Raw genomic sequence first — 18497 nt, 5'->3', positions numbered from 1 at the left:
TGATGAACGTAGATCTCGTTTTTACACGTTGTATTTCTGGAGGAGGTACAGTATCTGGAGAATACACAGTGTGTTGTTTGAAGTGTTTACAGACTGTAATCTTCTTACATAATTCATTTAAAAAGCTGAAATAGCGTCCTTTGTTTTGATACGGTTTTGGCTCCAAGACAACAGGAATACAGAGAACAGAGTTTGGTCTTTCTGCCTGGTTTTCGGAAATTCCACATATTTATTTCCTCAGTTTGGTTTTATAACCAGTGGATATTTGTGAGAAGGCAGATGTCTGTTCCCTAGTGAGCAGCAGCGATAACAGCTGAAGCAAATCAATTTTGGTTTATAGAACACAGTATTCTGCTATAGAGGATACCAAACTCCAAATTGTGGGAGACAATCCAAAAGAACATCTGGTAACAGAAGGGAGTTTTGGTGCTGTAAAACCGGGATGGTTTTCCATTCAGAGGGCGTAATGTGTTTTTTGGGCAATTTGTTGTGTTAGAGAGGTCAGGTAACACATGGAACTCAGATTTCAGAGTTCCAGTCTTATTGCAGCCGGGACCCCCAAGTTACTTGTATGTGTGTATATTTTAACTGGCACTGTTCCAAAATCCAGTCAGCTGTCTACGGAAACAGTATTTAAAGATGTTATAGGCACATTCCTGATCTAAATAAAATGTAGGCAACTTTAAAGTGAAAGTTCACCCAAAACTGAGAATTCTTTTATCGTTTACTCAGTCATTGACCTGACATCAGACCTGTATGAACTTCATTCTTATGCACAAAAGAAGATATTTTGAAGAATGTTGCACCCATTCACTTGCAGTGGTTTTGTGTCCACCGATACAATAGAAGTGAATGGGTGCCTGCCCTGTTCAACCTGAACTTCGAGTGTGAGAAAATATGTTTAACTTAAAACTTTGCACAGTTGTACTACATGACCTAACAGAACTATTCAATTGGCAAATTATGCGATTTAAAATTAAAGATAAAAATCACGATAAAATATGAGGTGGCCATCAAGAAATAGAGAAGGAAAGACATCAAATAGACATTTACAATCAGACAAACTAAATTGTTTTTGTCTTTTCTTTTTCTTTGGCCCAAAATGTAAACAATTTATTCAATAAAACTCCTTTATAATCTTAAATGGATTAAGGCACACATCACTAGCCAAGAAGTATTGGATTTACAATACTGTAGGTATTTAGTTTTGCTTCTTTTTTAATGTATACTGTAAAACTTTTCTGTTGTTTTACAGGAGCTTTGCCAGTTACTTACTGTAGATTTGATTACTACTTAATATTTTCCTATTATACAACGGTTCTTTCTGGTTCTCCAATCTGATTGGCTGAGAGCCATGCGATAATCCACCAGGATCAGACCGGGAACTGACGGTTGAACCGCTTCACTCACAGTTTGTATCACTCTGCAACTTAACTAATGCTGTCCTTGCAACTGCGTTAAGGTCTTTGCACATACAGTCCGAAATTTTCGTATGCGTTTTATCGTATTTGGCTCTCGTTTGTACGGTGTCTCTGAATTGTTGTAAAAGGCCACTCAAAATGCTTGACTAATGCGAAAAATGCAGAAAATCAAACCAGGTTTGAATTTTTTCATAACGGATGAAAATATCAGGGGGGGTATGTTAATGTGATTGACACAATGTGAGTTCGTATTTATTTTATAACGTGCGGAAATTTTGGATGCAATTTTCGGACTAAATGTACAATGGGCTTAAAGATGCGAAATGTGAATCGGGCCTAACTGTTACGCCAGCTGGAATTCGTGGATGGAAGAAGATAGTTCCCCTGTTCCTTAAAAGGAAACTCCTATGTTGTAACTGATTTATCTAAAGACGTGCCTAAACATATTGCATTATTCGTGCTGTTTTCAATTTGAGTTCAACTTTACTTTAAATAAAATTAAAACACTTTGACTTTTGAGATTTAAAATGAGCAAGAAGAGACTGATCTCATTACTGGCATTTTATTAAAGACATTCTACCTAAGCATTTTTGTTTTGTTTTCTAGTAAAAAAAAAATCTATAATAAGAATATATAAGAAATAGAAAACTTTATGTTTAAAACAAAATTTTAAATGAAATCTACAGCAAGTTACCGGGAAATCTTCTGCAAAACTACAGCAAAGTTTTATAGTGTATGTGATCTTTATTGATCTTTATAATATTTTTTCATATTTCCATTTTTTTATTTTATATTTTGCATACAGAATAACCCAATTGCTAATGCGATTCTCCAATTGTGACATAACAAACCTAACTTGAATTGGATTAAGGGCAAAATAAACACTTTATCATTCTTACAATACAGATGTTGGCAGAAGAACATCTGACTGCTCCTGCTAGGTCTAAATGTTTGTGTGTATGCCTGTGCGAGGAGATGTGAGGTAGCATTCAAAAAAATGAAGCAATGTATGACACAGACACTACACAGACAAGACTGTGTATGCAGTGAATCTTGCCAATATGAAACAATGCCATTGTAAGTATCTACCCACACTCCATCCAGGCAGCAAAAATACCTTCCCAGCTCACACCAAAAAACACACGCTATATTATAAACTTAGCAACATATTCTTTGAAAAACGTTTCCGTGGTGGTGGGTGGTATTTGGCACAAACTATATGACAACCCCAAAGGAAGGTGCCAGTGACAGGAAGTATAATTATCACATCGACAGCAGCTCCATTATGTTGTGTTCTTCCCTTGTTATGTAATTGGTCAAATAAGATAAAGATTTCCTTTTTTTCAGAAAAGGGCTACGCAACAACAGCAGCATGACGTTTCATCCACAATATGAGTAACTTGGGAGAAGAAGAAGGTTAAATTAGTCATGACAAATCCAATTAATAAGCAAATAGGTAAAATGAAAGGGGAATTATTCAAAACCTAGTTAATTCAATTACTCAGCTTCCACTGCTAAATGCTACTGTTCTAATTCCTCTCCATTAGACTAATTATTTCTCTATCGCTCTCTCTCTCTCTCTTGCTTTCTCACTCACTTTCATTTGCATTTGTGTTTCACTCTTTCCCATCGGAATGACCCTTTACAGAAAGTTGCCGGCTTAAAAGTATTGATGTGTGCTTTATGCAATAGTGGCCAAAAGTGATGTCCTGAGGGCTTTTTCGAGCAATATTTGTTTTTAATCCCCTTCAAATTAGATTGTTGTTCCTTCTCTGGGCGCTTGACTTAGTAAGATTTGTGCATGCATTGTTAAAATTCTTCTAAAAACTGAGCTCCAGTTTTTATCCCAAATACAACTGTGCAACATGCATAAAAAATGTCTTCAGTATTCTAAAGTTGGACGTCACTTTTGGACTCTACTGTACGTGCATAAACATTTTGGACAGCAACTTATTGTTTTATAAAGGAGCTTCTTTTAAGCTTGACACTCCCAGGCTTTTCATGTTTGTGTTTTGAATCACAAACTGAACCACGGACAGTGGGTTTGCATGTTGGTCAGTTGATCTCTTCCAATATATATAAAAGTTGCATTGATGACCGGATACTTTGTTTTATTTTCTATTACCACAGGATGTTGTTTTATAATACTTTTATATATTATTTTGTCATATTACCTAAAAAGCTTAAAAAATGTGGCCCTTATTCTAAACTGCAGAGAGAAGTTTTCAACACGCCAATGTCGAAAATATGTGACGAAATAATCTCTTGTATTTGTATGGTCAAATATAAGCCTTCCTTTCCAAACCCGGATTTATCATTTATTCACTTTCTCTGCCCTATTGGTGAACACTAACATTTAGTAGCATGTAGTATAAATGGAAAAGCAGAGAAAAGCACCTCATTTACCCATTCTTGGTGCTCTGCTTAATACCTTGAGATTCTGCAGCTGCGTGTCCAGATGGAAAATTCCTAATGGACGACTGAAATGGTTCCACTTCAATCTCTCTCGAGTCCCAAAATTCTCATAATCATGATAACGTCCCCGAGGGTATTTAACAACTTGGCCCATTTTGTTGAGCAAGCCATTCATAGTGTAAAATATACTAATTTTAGCAAAACTGCAGAAAGGATTTTTTGCTCCAGTAATGATATTTGGTACCACTATTTCATACAGAGAGAAATTGTAGAAATTGTCGAATTTAAGTAATAGGGAAATCTGTATTATGAGGTACAAATTACCATGCCATTTTTGGTGAGATACAAATGAATCCAGTTTTAAATAGATGCTGTAATTGATACTAGCACTATGATTAGACTTAAATTGCTAAAACTTGGAAAAAAGACGCACACCAAGTGAACTCTTTCTATATATAGATATCTCTCTATATATATAGATATCTATATGTCATGGTTCTGAAGCCCATGTTTTATTTGGTGAGAGACAATTATGGCCCTTGCGGCCTTCTATACACTCTCTCCAGTCTCGTCTCTGTTCCTGCCCTTGCGTCTCCTCATTATTGGTCGTTAATGATTTCATGCCCTGCACCTGTATCCCTCTTAATTTGTTCCCTTATTTAATTCCCCTGTGTCTTCTGTCTTGGGTTGGATCATTTTGCTGTGTGCTGTTACCCTTGCCCCTGCCTTGTCTTGTGATGCCACGTAAGTCTAGCCTATTTAGTTAGTTGTAGTCATGTCTAGTGTTGTATTAAGTCCTGTTTCCCTAGTGTAGTCTGTCAATGTTCCTGTGTTTCCTTCCTGTTCTCACCTTGCTGTTCTTTTGTTTAACCCCAGTCTTGTTAACTTTAATGTAACGCATACACACAAACACAAACACTGGGGTGTTTAAACCTCAGTCAAGCACTTGTCATTGAAATAACATTGTGTTTGTGTAACATCCCTTCTCGTCTTTCAGCCAGGCGTCAGTGCTTTCTCCCAGTTTCACCCTGTTACCTGCAATTCCCGTGTGGCTTCATCAATCAGTCTGATGTTACAGTTTGTTTATAACGTGATGGTTGCGGGTATAGAGTTGAGAGCTATAGAGTTTTAGAGCTGTCTCATTTACCTCCTAAGAAATGTGTTCTGGATACAAAAGCTCTTCTTTTGCACATCACTTATTCATAGGGGCTACGATTACTATATACTCACTTAGAATAGCTTGTTCCTGGTGTTTCTTAATGTTTTTGATTGTTCTTCCTTTTTTTTGTATTCATATTATACAAAAAAATGCAACCTCTTACCCAACCATAAGTTATTCACTCTAACACTTTCTCTAAAAAAAACCTTTTATGTTAAACTGCGTAAAATATAAGATAATTGTATTGTTCCAAATGATGCTTTTTATTTCAATCGAAAGTTGGATTTTTTTTTTTTGGTTCACAGAACTACAAAAATTATTTGTTGACTTCATATATTGTTATTTTGAATGCATTTGGATATATTTGTGTTGTTAAAGATATAGATGTGTTCATGTTTTCTCAACAACTATGATTATCTATAATAACTCTTATAACTTTCAATTACATAACCCATATATTTCAATTCTGATGAGTCCATGCTTTAACCCAGTTTAGTTATAGTTATAATAATTAAGACGATAATTATTCTTAATTAGAAATGGTGGAAATCAAAATAATGGCCAGGAGACTATACTTAAGAATTTTCGTCCCCAAATTCTGATAAGACATTCCAGCAATCATTGAAGCTTATTATCTGTGGTGGCAGGAGGCGTAATGTCTCTTTGCCACTTTATTCTGAGAAATTCGAGACATGTAGGCATGAAAAGATTAAAAGATAATATAGCCCCTCTTCAGTAGAAATGAGCTTTAATTTAGCTAGACTAAAACTTTAACTAGCATTTTTGCTCTTTATAATACGTTTTCCTTATTAAAAAGCTATTTTAAACTCCTTTGATACTCTTGCCTCATCCACATGATTCAACACAGATGCCCCCCTCTTACAGGGGTTTCTTGCCAAACTGCACTCAGGAGGATGTCCCAGAGACTAATTGTCCCTGTAATAATCTCTGGCAGTAATTTATTAGTGATGTGCTTCATATTCATATGTGCTTCATAACCCAAGTAGATCTGCACAGTTTAAAAGCAATGATTTGACTGTAATGCGATCTGATCGCTGCAAATTTAGTTCATGTTACTTTAAATCTACAGCTTTATAAAGATATAAACAGTGGAACGGAAAGTTCAGTGACAGTCAGCACGACCTGCTGTGTAATTATGTACAGTTACAAATTTAGACACAGTAATTGCAAGATAAATGTGCGTTGAATGCAGAAATTGTGCTTGGGGCTTCTCCATCGCAGTTGTTTGGTGATTTGTAATAGCACCGTACTGTTTAATGGGGAGAGCCTTTGAAGTTGTTCATAGCGTTCCGTACAAATCTTAACCGATTTCTCTGATTGATTTTTAGCTGTCAAGTGGTTACAGTAGATGCATCAAGTGGTTTCAGTATTCTTAAAAACAACCGAACACACACACTTGAAATCAAACATTTTACCTTGAGGAGGATTTCACCTTGTTTTTTTACATTTTTCATTAATTTTGTTTTTGTTTTTGAGACGGCACTCAAGTTGACATGGAGTTGACATAAGATCTGATGACACATTATATCAGCTTTGAAAATGGTCCAAAGAGCATCTTGCATCTTTTAATGAAAGCAGGGAAATGTGACCTTTAGTATAAGGTATTTAACACGTATAAAAATAGTTCACTTGAAAATTATTTTGTGATATACTCACCCTCATGCCATCCCGGACTTCATTTTACTCTGTCAAACACAACCAAAGGTTTTATATAAAAATACCCAGCATTTTTTGTCCATATATGGTTATTTGTAACTATTCGTTCACGCAAAATTGAAAATTCTGTTGTCATTTTAAACCTGTTACTTTCGTTCTTCTGCAGAACACAAAAGTAGATATTTTGAAGAATGTTGGTATCCGAACAAAGGTGATACCCAATGACTTGCATTGGTTTCGTGTCCGTACAATAGAAGTCAATGGGAACCACCAGTGTTAGGTTACAAACATCCTTATAAATATCTTCGTATATGTGTTTCGCGGAAATGAAAGACAAACAGGTTTGAAATGACGAGAGGATGAATGAATGATGACAGAATTTTCATATTTGGGTGAACAATACCCTTAAAGGGCTGATTTTTTTTTTCCTTCTAGTCTTACACAAGTGTAATTGGGGCAAAGTTCAAAGTAGGGAGGGAAGGAGGCAGGAACCGGCAAACATTTAAAAAACTTTGATAAAAAAAAAAACAATAACACGGAAGTAAAAGGCCGGCAGCCACCTCACGGTCGACAGCCGGCTCCAAGAACATAAACACAAACTTAAACATGCCCATGCTTGTTCATCCTCTTATGCTCCCGATCTCCTCCGTGATAAATGCGGGACCGGTGTGCGCATGGATGATACCCACTATCACTCAAACCACCGGCCCCGCCTCACGGCTCTCGTCCCGCCTTCCTCGTTACAGTAATATAAATAATAGGGTTCCACATAATGTATCTGTGAAGTTTCATCTCAAAAAACACCACAGATCTTTTAATATACCATGCGCTACATGCTCACTTTTGCATTTGAGGAGAAACGCGCTGTTTTGGTGTGCGTGTCTCTTTAAGTGCAAGTGAGCTGTTAGTCTCCGCCCCCTTTTCAGCAGAAAACTAAGCCAGCGCTGTGAGCCTGTGCTTCCAGCGACAAAACAATAAAGTAGATTCAAATAAAGCGATCAAGAAACAAGGTCTCGTCTTTGTACACCAAACACATTGTTTTCGATAAGCACACCGGTTTCCCCCGTGGCCATTCACAAAGCCCCTCCGGTCCGCATTCGGGAGAGAGAACCGTGTTGCATGTTAACAAACCATACACACAGTTTCTGAAGTGAAGATACTCAAGACAAACGCATCGCTATTTCAAACTAACATCACACAGTACAATCGCATCGCTTGTTTACAAGCCACATTGCTTTCTAATAATGAACGGACAAATGTGTCACAGTGACATTTTGTCTAGTTTTAAGTTGCCGCAGGTCCCTGTGGTCTTACTTAAAAAATACCGGTGCTCACAATTATTGCAGCTTTGCCTCATTCAGTGTGAATGATTTCCATTGAAAACTAAATAAATCCATTGCTCTCTTGTCTCCCGTGAGGCTGGAAACATTGTTTTGTGTTGGTCTGTGCAGCCAACAACAGAACAGTTCGTAAGCTTTGCCACTTTTGCCATGGTGTTCGAACTTCACACATTTGAAAACAACAATGGCGGTGGCGCAATGGGTGGACACGTTCAGAACAAGGGTAGAAATATTATAATTAGAACGGCTGCTTAGGTCAGTAAGAGTGCGATTTTTGAAGCACTCGTTTTGTCACAGGCTTGTAGAGATAGGCTCACATAAAAAAAAGTTAATTTTCTGAGTGTGCAGATGCACAAGAGACCCGATTTTAGCATTTAAACATTGAAGAAGTCATCTTCATGAAATCATCCCTTTAAATATCACAACTGTTCTTGTTTGATTGGTCACAGAATCCTGAATGTTTATAGTTTTATTCTGAATATTATATATTATTGTTTCATATTGAATGAAAACATTATTTCCAAACTTTTCCGTAAATCTAAAAAGCATCCATCCATCCTTCATGGCAGCTGTTTGTGTTGTATGCAGGGGTGTAAGGGACAGCCAAAACAGTCATTAATCATGAAGGATCATAACCTAGCGTGGTAGTATCCCCACAGCAGATAAATAATATATTTTCAGGATCAGGCAATATGGCCCTCTGGATAACATCCAAAATGTTTCATATTCAGGGCTCCACAGTGTGTGGAATTGACAGGGGATGAGAGACTTCCTCTGACTGGGTACTTCTGGATGTTCTGGAGCAATGGGTCAGAGAAGGAGAGGGGGTGATGCAAACACAGTCATTGATGTAATGTGTGCGGGATGTACTTCATGTCAGAGAACTAAGTGCAACAACCAAATTCCGCAAACTTAGCCCACATGCATACACCAGGCAAACCAGATTTAAGAACTCTCTGCTGTTCTCCTGTGTAGGCGTGTATCGATTGGGAATGTATAAGTGTGTTTTTATAGAACCAATTAAGATTTCACACCTCTGCAATTTGAATTAACACATTATCTCTGTCACTGATTCTGTGCCATGATCTGACTTGAAAATATGTACAGTTATATGCATTTGTTTATTTGTGTTTAAGCACCTTGTGTGCTTAACAAGATAACTGTCATTACAATAATTTAATTGAATTTGTCTTCAAACAATGTCCAACACTATATACACATACATTATTTAAAAAAAATCACTATGTATACAAATATCTTACGATACTATACCAGCTGAAGATACCATGTAGTATCAGGATGCTGTTTCCTGTTAATAATTGAAATCTAGAAAATAAACAAGATTTTTATTAATACACAGATCTACATTAAATATTTTGTATTTACTATAGTAAACTGTATTATAATATACACAACAGTATTTTGTAGTATTGGCTATAGTAATTGAATAAATTGTAGCAAATACTGTTGCATTATTGCTTACTACAATAAACTTTACTAAAATTATTTAATGTTGGTTAAACAATAAAATCCACATATATTTACATTTGAAAAGTTGGAAAAAAAACAATACATCCATGGTAAAAAGTTTCAAAGACTTAAATGTGACATTTATACAGTGTCACAAGAGGTACTATAACAAAATCTTTGGGGTAAGTTTTTAAATCTGATAATAAAAAACCAACCGATGTGACAGTAAGGGCTCGTAGTTGAGGAAACACATACAGTACATTTGTTAAATACACATGTGAATTGGTTCACGTGTGGCCCTTGAAAACAAGGTCAAATCAAGTGTACGTGAATTTGATAGCAGTAGATATTTAAAACACAGCAATCTCATACTCTTTGATTTCAGAAGGTCAGCAGTAAAATATATAATGCTTTTTCTTTTATGCAGTCTTAAAAAAGACTTTGCATGGGTGTAAGCGAGGTCTGCTGTATTCTGACCTAAACTTTATGTGTTTTTACTGAGTGTCACTGGGTCTGCAATAAAATAACACACGCACAGATTCTCTCACACACAGTCGCCTTATTGGATGTATAACCTGAGGTTGTCTCTCACACAGAAGTGGTTTTCTGTAATAAAATTCCCAGTCGGAGTCAGGGCACATGAAGCCATCGAGAATAAACTCAACTGGAATCCCAGCCTTTCATCTGGAGCTTCACTCTTCTCTGTGTGTTGTTCGTGTTTCTGTCTCTATTTAATGATTTTCGCAGGTCTGTAGTTGTGTTATCATCTGCTGTTAATGGATGATACTATGTCTCTCTATATTCGAATTAAACAAAATTAGACTCATTAACAGTCTTTTGTCAAAGAGATGTACATTTTCACCTAACTAAAAGTATGTACAGCCATCATAAAAGGAGTAGTTCACCTAAAATGGAAACCCATGTGTAATTTCAAACCTGGCTTTCTTTATACGACAATTGTGCATTAAAACGCAAAATAGCACCATGAAAGTATCATAAAAGTAGTCAGTGTTACCTAAACTCAAGTCAATTCCTATTTTTACTTATTATACATATGACGTGCTTTAACTTTATCATAAAGTAACTAAAAATATTTAATGTTAGTTGATTCCTGTCATGCTTTCATGCTCTCTCTCTCTCTCTCTCTTTCTCTTTTGCTGTCTTTCTTACACTATCAGCATGAACAGCCAATAAATTTAGTATGCCGTAATTGTGCAGAAAACCCAACAATAAATTTCTCTTACATTTACATTTAGATTGCAGAATATTTCATTTCTCTACACCTCCACAGACTTAGTTTCCAGTCATTGCTTTGGTGTGTTTGAATTTAAATATACGCAATAAATGGTTGTGGCTCCTTCTTTTCGCCCTCTATATGTGTGTATATGTACTGTATGCGCATGTGTTGGCACTTTACTGTATTATAACATGCCAGGCTTGTGCCTTGGACTCGCATGGAAGCTACTGAAGGAGCAGAGGAATACGGGCCAAAAAAGTTCTGTTTAATATTTCATAATTTCATCAGGATATATGAAAAAGAGAGAGAGAACAGATAGAGTGTAGAGTTTCAGATTTGATGCGTGTATGTGTAGGAGAGACTGAGAACCCAGCTTGGGGCAAAACTAGGAAAGATTAGATATCCAGTAACTCAGGAACACAATTCAAAGAGCTTTTTTCTTTTAAATTACAGGCAACGCTTCTCTTTATAATGATGGCATGAGGGTCTTTTCATAATGGGAAATAATATTTGCCTCCCCTCTATTTGAAATAAACACAAAAGAATTTGTACCTTGGAGATAATGGCACATCAGCAGTTCCGCATGCTCCAAAAGCACGCTGTAACTCTAACTACTACTGTGCATAGTGATAACACATTTGTGTTTTATATTCGCATAAAGGAATAGTTCTGTTAAGCCCTGAGTGACATCACCGTTTCATTTGTTGGCATTGTTTCATTGGTACAGTTCTGCTTGATTGTTCCCGAAACAAAATTGCTGTTGACTGGAAAGAAGGTACAATCAACGTCCCTGGGAAAAAAAGAAAAACAGTCCACATAGCCATAGATTTTGCTGTGGTTGTCAGAGTCATGGTTCCATAAAGACCATTACATCACATACAGCAAATGTACTCTGATATATTAAAGTGTTACATTTGCATTAACACGTTTAATAAATGCTTTTTGTCCAGGTTAACTTACAGAGGTAATTTGATATATGACACCACTATCAAATATTCTGATCTACTGGGAACAATTACAAAAATTCAAAGTGCTTACTTTTAAAAACAAATCAAATAGAGATACATAGAAAAAATATGCATTAGCTCGATAATACCACTTGTGCCCATTTAAGGGAACATAATGATCAATTACTCTAACCTGATGGTGAAGTCCAGTCTATTGAACTCAAAACCTGTGCTGACTTGCATCTACACCCCAGACCCCCTGCCAAAGTCTTATTACCCTCAAGTACACTGAATCGCTCCTGCGCAGCTCTCTAATTTCAGCACCACACTCAGCGGACAGCGCCAGTCAACTCTCCACGCGCAGAAATCACATTTCCAATTAATTAATTTGACACGTCAATCAGTTTATTTGAAATGCATTTGCTCACCAGGTGCTTAATAGGCCATTACAGGAGCGGACCATATCAAATGAATACGTCTCACGCCCAGAAAATCTCGCGTTTAAAGATAACGTAAAGTGCAAGTTTAGCACAGTTCGCAGAGCATTGCGTAAAACACACAGGACTGTAGGTTACGTGCACTTTAAATCGCTTTGGATGAAATCGTCTGCCAAATGCACCAAAATGTGCATTACTGTACATTGTGCAGTGTGAAGGACTGAAGGTGTATTTTCTTATGCTGGCTAAACTGCCCACGTTCTGTTGAAAGCATCATTACTCTCTCTCAAATCCCTCCACCAGAGAGAGAGCGGGAGAGAGAGTGAAGGAAACCTCAGCCTTACGCTCATTTGGTCTCCGCGCAGAGCGCAGATTGTTGCAGCGCAGGGATGTGGGATCTTCCATCAGATTTCCAGTGAGTTGAGGAGCATTCTTGGGAGAGTTGACACAGAAGACTAAGAACTTTCAACGAGACGGACTGAAAGTATCACATACCGATTGTTTTTCCAACACTCATGACTTTTAAACACGACATGACCTCAGTGATGTTTTCTGTATCGCGGTTAAAAAGCATTGAACATTTGAGTGGTTATATTTCAGACATCCTCGCAACATCACGTCCCGCTCCGATACCGGCGTTTGAGCTGTCAGACGGGTGAGCGGGTGTTTGTGTCTTTTTGTAAAGAAACATAAAGTGTCGGACAATACAACCGCCGACAGTTAGTATTTCACAAACAATACGATGAGATAATCTCAGTGGATATCGCAACTCCATCTAGTGCATCGATCGGACTGGCTTTCGAGCTTTTTTAAGCCAACATTTTCAAGTCCTCCGGCGACTTCCTGACGGTTCGAGCTCTGAGTGATCATCCTCAAAGCAACTTGCTCGTCTGCTCATCCCTGGAGCCAGCTCATGGGTGACGCTGCACCGGATGGCGTGCTACTACCTTGTGATCAGCTCCACGCACCTCAGCAATGGCCACTACCGGAGCATCAAAGGAGTTTTCCGGGGTCCGCTGTGCAAAAGCACCGGAGGCGAATCACCGGTAATGTGTTCAATCGCACTGCTGACGCCAATGCTTTTTAATTGCAAAAAAACGTAACGCGTATGTATCTTCATCGGTTACATTCTTACATGCTTTTTGAGTAGTGCAATGATGTTTTTGTTCGAAATGACTCTTAAAGTGGACATAGTAGTTTTGGATGAAGTGGGAAGATTGTTTCACGGGTGAATAGGATCAGATTGAGTTCACGAAGCTAATAGAGCATTCGCACAATTTTCACAAGCTGTAATTTACATGTAAAAATCACTTTTAGGAAGATTTTTTACCGTTTATTAATATTTATTAGTTAGTTAGTTAATGCCAAACAAGTTGATCATGTTAGTTTACTCTGCGTAAATTTGACTTTAAAAATGTACTTGTAAATTAATATGAACTAAGTTAAATAAATGTATTATGTAATGTTAGTTCTTGTTAGACAATGCATTGATCTTTATTGTGAAGTGTTACCAGTGATATGGAGCATGTTTATATTGCAGACAGACCCCCTAACAAAGAATGATGTGAGGTTATGCTCTGCAAAGCTCATAGCTTGTTCAGACAAGTGCTCTAAACTAAGACTTTGAGCCGTATTGTTAACTTTGACCTTAAGCACTACTATGACACTCTTGGGCACTGAAATAAATACTTAAAGAGGGAACCGCTCACTCACTGCAGGTCAGGGTCTGAACAAATCAGTTGCAACTGTTCCAGGATGAGCGTCTATGTGCTCATCTCTTAGTTATTCCAACAGTACATGGTGTAGGGATGCACATAGATAGGTAATGCGTTGGGGATCCTTGGCTTGCTTCACTGGTGATTTTAACATTTATATTTTGTTGATTTATTTTCTTATTATTTGTTGTTATTTGTTGTGAGGTTCTAAAATCTAGGAAATATGGAAATGAAAGTAAACTGTATATGTATAAGTGAAACCCGCTGCAAAATCAAGGTGCTTTAAAGGTTATTCACAGCGATGCAGTAAGAGAACCATTTTTGGTTTCACAAAGAACCATTCAGTCTAGGGTTTTAAAGAGCCTTTTTTTTCACCTTTTTATAACCCAACGAACCTTTTTTCGCCACAAAGAGCCTTGAACAGAAAGGTTGTCTGGATGCTAAAGGTTATTTATAGAACCATTTAGACAAAAGAGGTTTTTCTGTGGCATCGTGAGCACCTTTTTTGTATATAAAGTATATCAAGTTAAATATACACAGATTATGTCCCAATCAATTTAGAAATATTGGATTACGACAAGTAGATTAATGTTTAAGAGTCAAATCACGATCTTTGTAAACAAGTTTTCCTTTTGGTGCTGGTACAGTCAGTTTAAATAATGGCAAACAGTACCAAGAGATACAACAAGGTATGAAAAATTGCTGAGAAACATTTTTGTTTTGCTCTGGCATTTTTCTCATTCAGACTCTATTGTCTTCTCTGCCAGCAACATTCTCTCCTCTACTTTCACATGCTTAATTTCGACCAAGCTTGTGCATGTGCATACTCTATATTTGTGTTTGTCCACATTTTATATTTAATCCAGACATTTTCCTGTCGAGAAAATCATGTCATAATATAGACAGTCAATCAAAAACACACCCTAATATCCAAATCTGACTTATTCCTCTTTTACTTTGTAAGTAGTTGGTATAAGAAAGTATGTAAGTGTGTACTTGTTTGTGTTCTGTGTGTGAGTGTTTGCTTTCTGCACGACCCGAGCCCCACAGGACGGACAGGCAATGCAGGCTGATTGGAATGAAGCTGGGCTTCTGGTGATGGTTTTGATGGGTAATTTCAGAGCAGCTGTTGTGAAAGGTGCATTTGCTCCATCTTAAATCAGAGTGCCATGTTCACTCTAACTCTACCCCCCCCCCCACACACACACACTGAGACTAGCCTACTGACTTCAGAATGACATGCTCGGTTTTCTCAGCTGCTATGACTGACAGCCTCCATTGTCTTACATCACATCCCACCCATTAATTATCTTTTGTTTATGTTGCAAAGCCATGCTTTCAATATGTCAGATATGCAATAAATCATTTTGGCTATTCCAACAGTCTTTTACCTTACCTAAACATGTTCTTGTTGTATATTGACAGTGTGGTACATATGCAACATTTAGACTGCCAGTTCTGACTCTGGTGCTTTGTGTAAAAAGATAAAGAGCTTTTGAGGCCAACAGCGAGCTATGTGGGAACCGTTCTCATTTACCAGAACAAAGACACACGTTGGTTTATAGTAGTAGGAAATGCGCCCTGATATTATGGAGGATGAAGCATATGTGGAACTGAGACCTCACATATGTTTTCTATTTTTCTTATTGTTAGTTTGTTTACTTGTTTCCAATATTTTTTATTTTTTTCCAGCAGACAAACATCCCCCTAGATATGCGAAAGTTAAGTGCTTGTTGTTCCCCAGTCCAGCACTAGAGGGCACCTCACTGGTGCAGAGTTGCCCGTTTTTTTGTCTGAAGGGGTTAATTCAGGTTCTTTCTCCTCGCAACTAGCACGCAGATAACTGTCCTTAATGTTATGGGAGATTTTGTACAGAAACTGATCAGAAAAACCATTAAATCAGAAAAACAGCAACATCTTCCAGTGTCTTGTGGCGTATCCCTAAGACACAAACAAAACCTTACCAAAATGTTCACCATCAGTGTCTCGTGTTCAACTCATTGAACTGGAATGAGTCCCAGAGTACTTATTTAGAATCAGCAGCAGTCAACACCTGTTCATATGCCCTGCGGTTCACCCTGCACCATCACGTTTGTCTTACGGGGCTGCATCATCGCTCCATGTGGAGAAGCTCCAACAGATCTTAAGCTGAACTCGCTCAGTATCTGGGTTATTTCCTCTTCACTCCACCCAGGATGTTGTGTGGATGTTTGATGTCTGGATTCGGCAGGGACCCAGTTTGCATTCCAAACTGCCATCTCATACCACGATTACAAACACGCATGCACTGAAGAGAGGCATATTTTAAGAGTGTGTGAGATAGACACAGCGTGTTTGCAAGGGCAATGAGTTTGAATTAGATTGAACATCGCAGCTATTGCGTTAGAGTGAAGTAGCTTGTCAGATTGTATTGGGTGCAGTTGAGATAGAGTATTAGATACTTCCTCAAGATTCTGATATCTGTTATAGCTATATGGGGGCGTGTTTTAGAACATATTTGAAAATAATTATTTATTTTTGAGGGCAGATTGTTCAGTTTTGTACAGTAGAAGACAAATTTGTTGCTAAAATTCAAAAAATATTTTTTGTATCATAGTCTATGATTATATAAAGCAACAGCTAATACCACTACTGAATTATGCTTCTAAAAAAATGACCAAAGACTTATTTTGATTGTTGTAGTAAAATACTTAAATACATGAATTTGAAGTGATGTTCACCCTAAAATGAAAATTTTGTCATCATCTACTCACCCTCGTGTCATTTCAAACCTGTGTGACTTTCTTTCTTCTGCAGTAAAAAAAAGAAGATATTGAAGAAAGTCAATGGGTTACCAATATTCTTTGACAGCTATACACATTTGAAATGACGAGAGGGTGCAATTTTCATTTTCGAGTGACCTATCCCTTTATCAAAATCATTTGTTACCCTGGACAACAAAACCAGTCTTGAGGAGCACAGGAACGTTTTTAGTAATTGCCAAAAATACATTGCAGAGGTAAAAATTACAGATTTTTCTTTTTTGCCAATAAACATTAGGATATTAAGTAAAGATCATGTTCCATGAAGATATTTAATAAATTTCCTACCGTTAATGTATAAAAACGTTTTTTGTGAGTGGATGGCCTGCTACAGTGCCTCGGAATAAAAACTTCAAAGGTGATTTTCTCAATATTTAGCTTTTTTGCACCCTCAGATTCCAGCTTTGTAAACAGTTGTTGTTCCGCCAGATAGCGTCCTATCCTAACAAACCATATATCAATAGAAAGCTTATTTCTTCAGCTTTCATATGATGTAAAAATCTCAATTTCGATGAATTGACCCTTAAGACTGGTATTGTCGTCCAGGGTCAGATTTGTAATTTTAAAATTCACTTTTACGTTCATCTCTGAGTGTTGTGCTTCTTATGCCTGGTCTGGTGAAATAACAGAAAGTAGATTGGAGCAGTCAATCAGATGATGTTTTACCTGATCCACCCAGATGACCTTTAATGAATCGGTCAGAAAATGTCAAGCTCTTTTGAAAACCAATACCTCATTTGTTAGCAAAGCTATTTCATTGCTTATCTACAGGAACGATTTCTGTTAATTGTTACTGCTACTTAAACATTGTTGAACTGCTGCCAGTCAACTTATGTGAAGCAACTTAATGGCCTTTATAGTTAATAGTTGCCAAGGAACGTGCTATCAGTGATGCTGCAACTTTCATTTGACACGCTGCCAAAATTAATAAATAAACAAGGAGCAGGTGTTCCTATGGTTCTGGGTGCAGTGCTCAGGGCTGTTGCTCAACACACTAGCACACACACTCCATCTCCACACAGTTTCACATTTTATTAACCTCTTCTTTCTTTTTTTTTCTCTCATTCATACATTTGTTTAAAAAAATCAGCTATTTGACCCAACCACAAGTTAAAGGTCCAGTGTATGAAATTTAGAAGCATCTAGTGTTGAGGTTGCAATTTGCAACCAACGGCTTACTCCACCCCTCCCTTTCGAAGCACTACGGTGGCTGACACAGGACTAAGATGTCGTCACGTTTTTGCTTCTTTGCCGAAGGAGATAGCATTTTTAGATCAGTTTGTCCGTTTAGGGCTACTATAGAAACAACATGACGAATTCCATGTAAAGGGACCCGGGCTCTATGTATATAGTAATAGCTCATTCAAAGGTAATTAAAACATAAAGCTTCGTTATGTAAGGTCTTTATACACCTCTGAACACATGTGTGTTATATTGCATTTCAGTCAATAGATCCTGCAAAAAATTACACATTGTACCTTTTTTAGATGTTCATGAACGTCGGCATGTCCTTTATATTCGTACAGTGAACCAGCTTTTATATCTCACATATAGGAATTGATTCTGCAGCTCAGTGATAAAACAGACATCAGATAGAAACCTTGCATACAGAGATTTGAGACCTTTTGGCAGCAGTAGTCATCAGGTATATGCTTAATAATAAAGTTTAAGGGGTTATGCTGTAACTTTATTGGTTCTCTCTCTCTCTCTCTCTCTCTCTCTCTCTCTCAGTGGCGTATTAATGATTACAGTAGTTGTGATAATCGGTGGCTACTGCTGTACTTAGCTCAGCTCTTTTTGAGCAGGGTTAGCTCTGTTGCTGCACTAATGGTCTGTTGCAGACATCGTTTAATATTCAGCCCCAGGCCTGGCCACGGC

General features: G+C 37.4%; 1 protein-coding gene across 1 annotated transcript in view; it reads left to right on the top strand.

The window, feature by feature from the left end:
• The first annotated feature begins 12821 nt into the window (after positions 1-12821).
• The window catches only part of LOC130432648 (zinc finger protein 804B), a 73923-nt gene continuing 68247 nt past the window's right edge, over positions 12822-18497 (top strand). The window contains 1 exon segment of the mRNA XM_056762123.1: positions 12822-13149. Coding sequence (XP_056618101.1) covers positions 13036-13149 — 114 coding nt within the window. The 5' untranslated portion in view covers positions 12822-13035.

This window comes from Triplophysa dalaica, chromosome 12 (assembly GCF_015846415.1).
Source record: "Triplophysa dalaica isolate WHDGS20190420 chromosome 12, ASM1584641v1, whole genome shotgun sequence".
Classification (NCBI taxonomy): Eukaryota; Metazoa; Chordata; class Actinopteri; order Cypriniformes; family Nemacheilidae; genus Triplophysa; species Triplophysa dalaica.
Note: the sequence above shows the minus strand (reverse complement) of the source record. Positions and strands in the feature narration are given on the sequence as shown.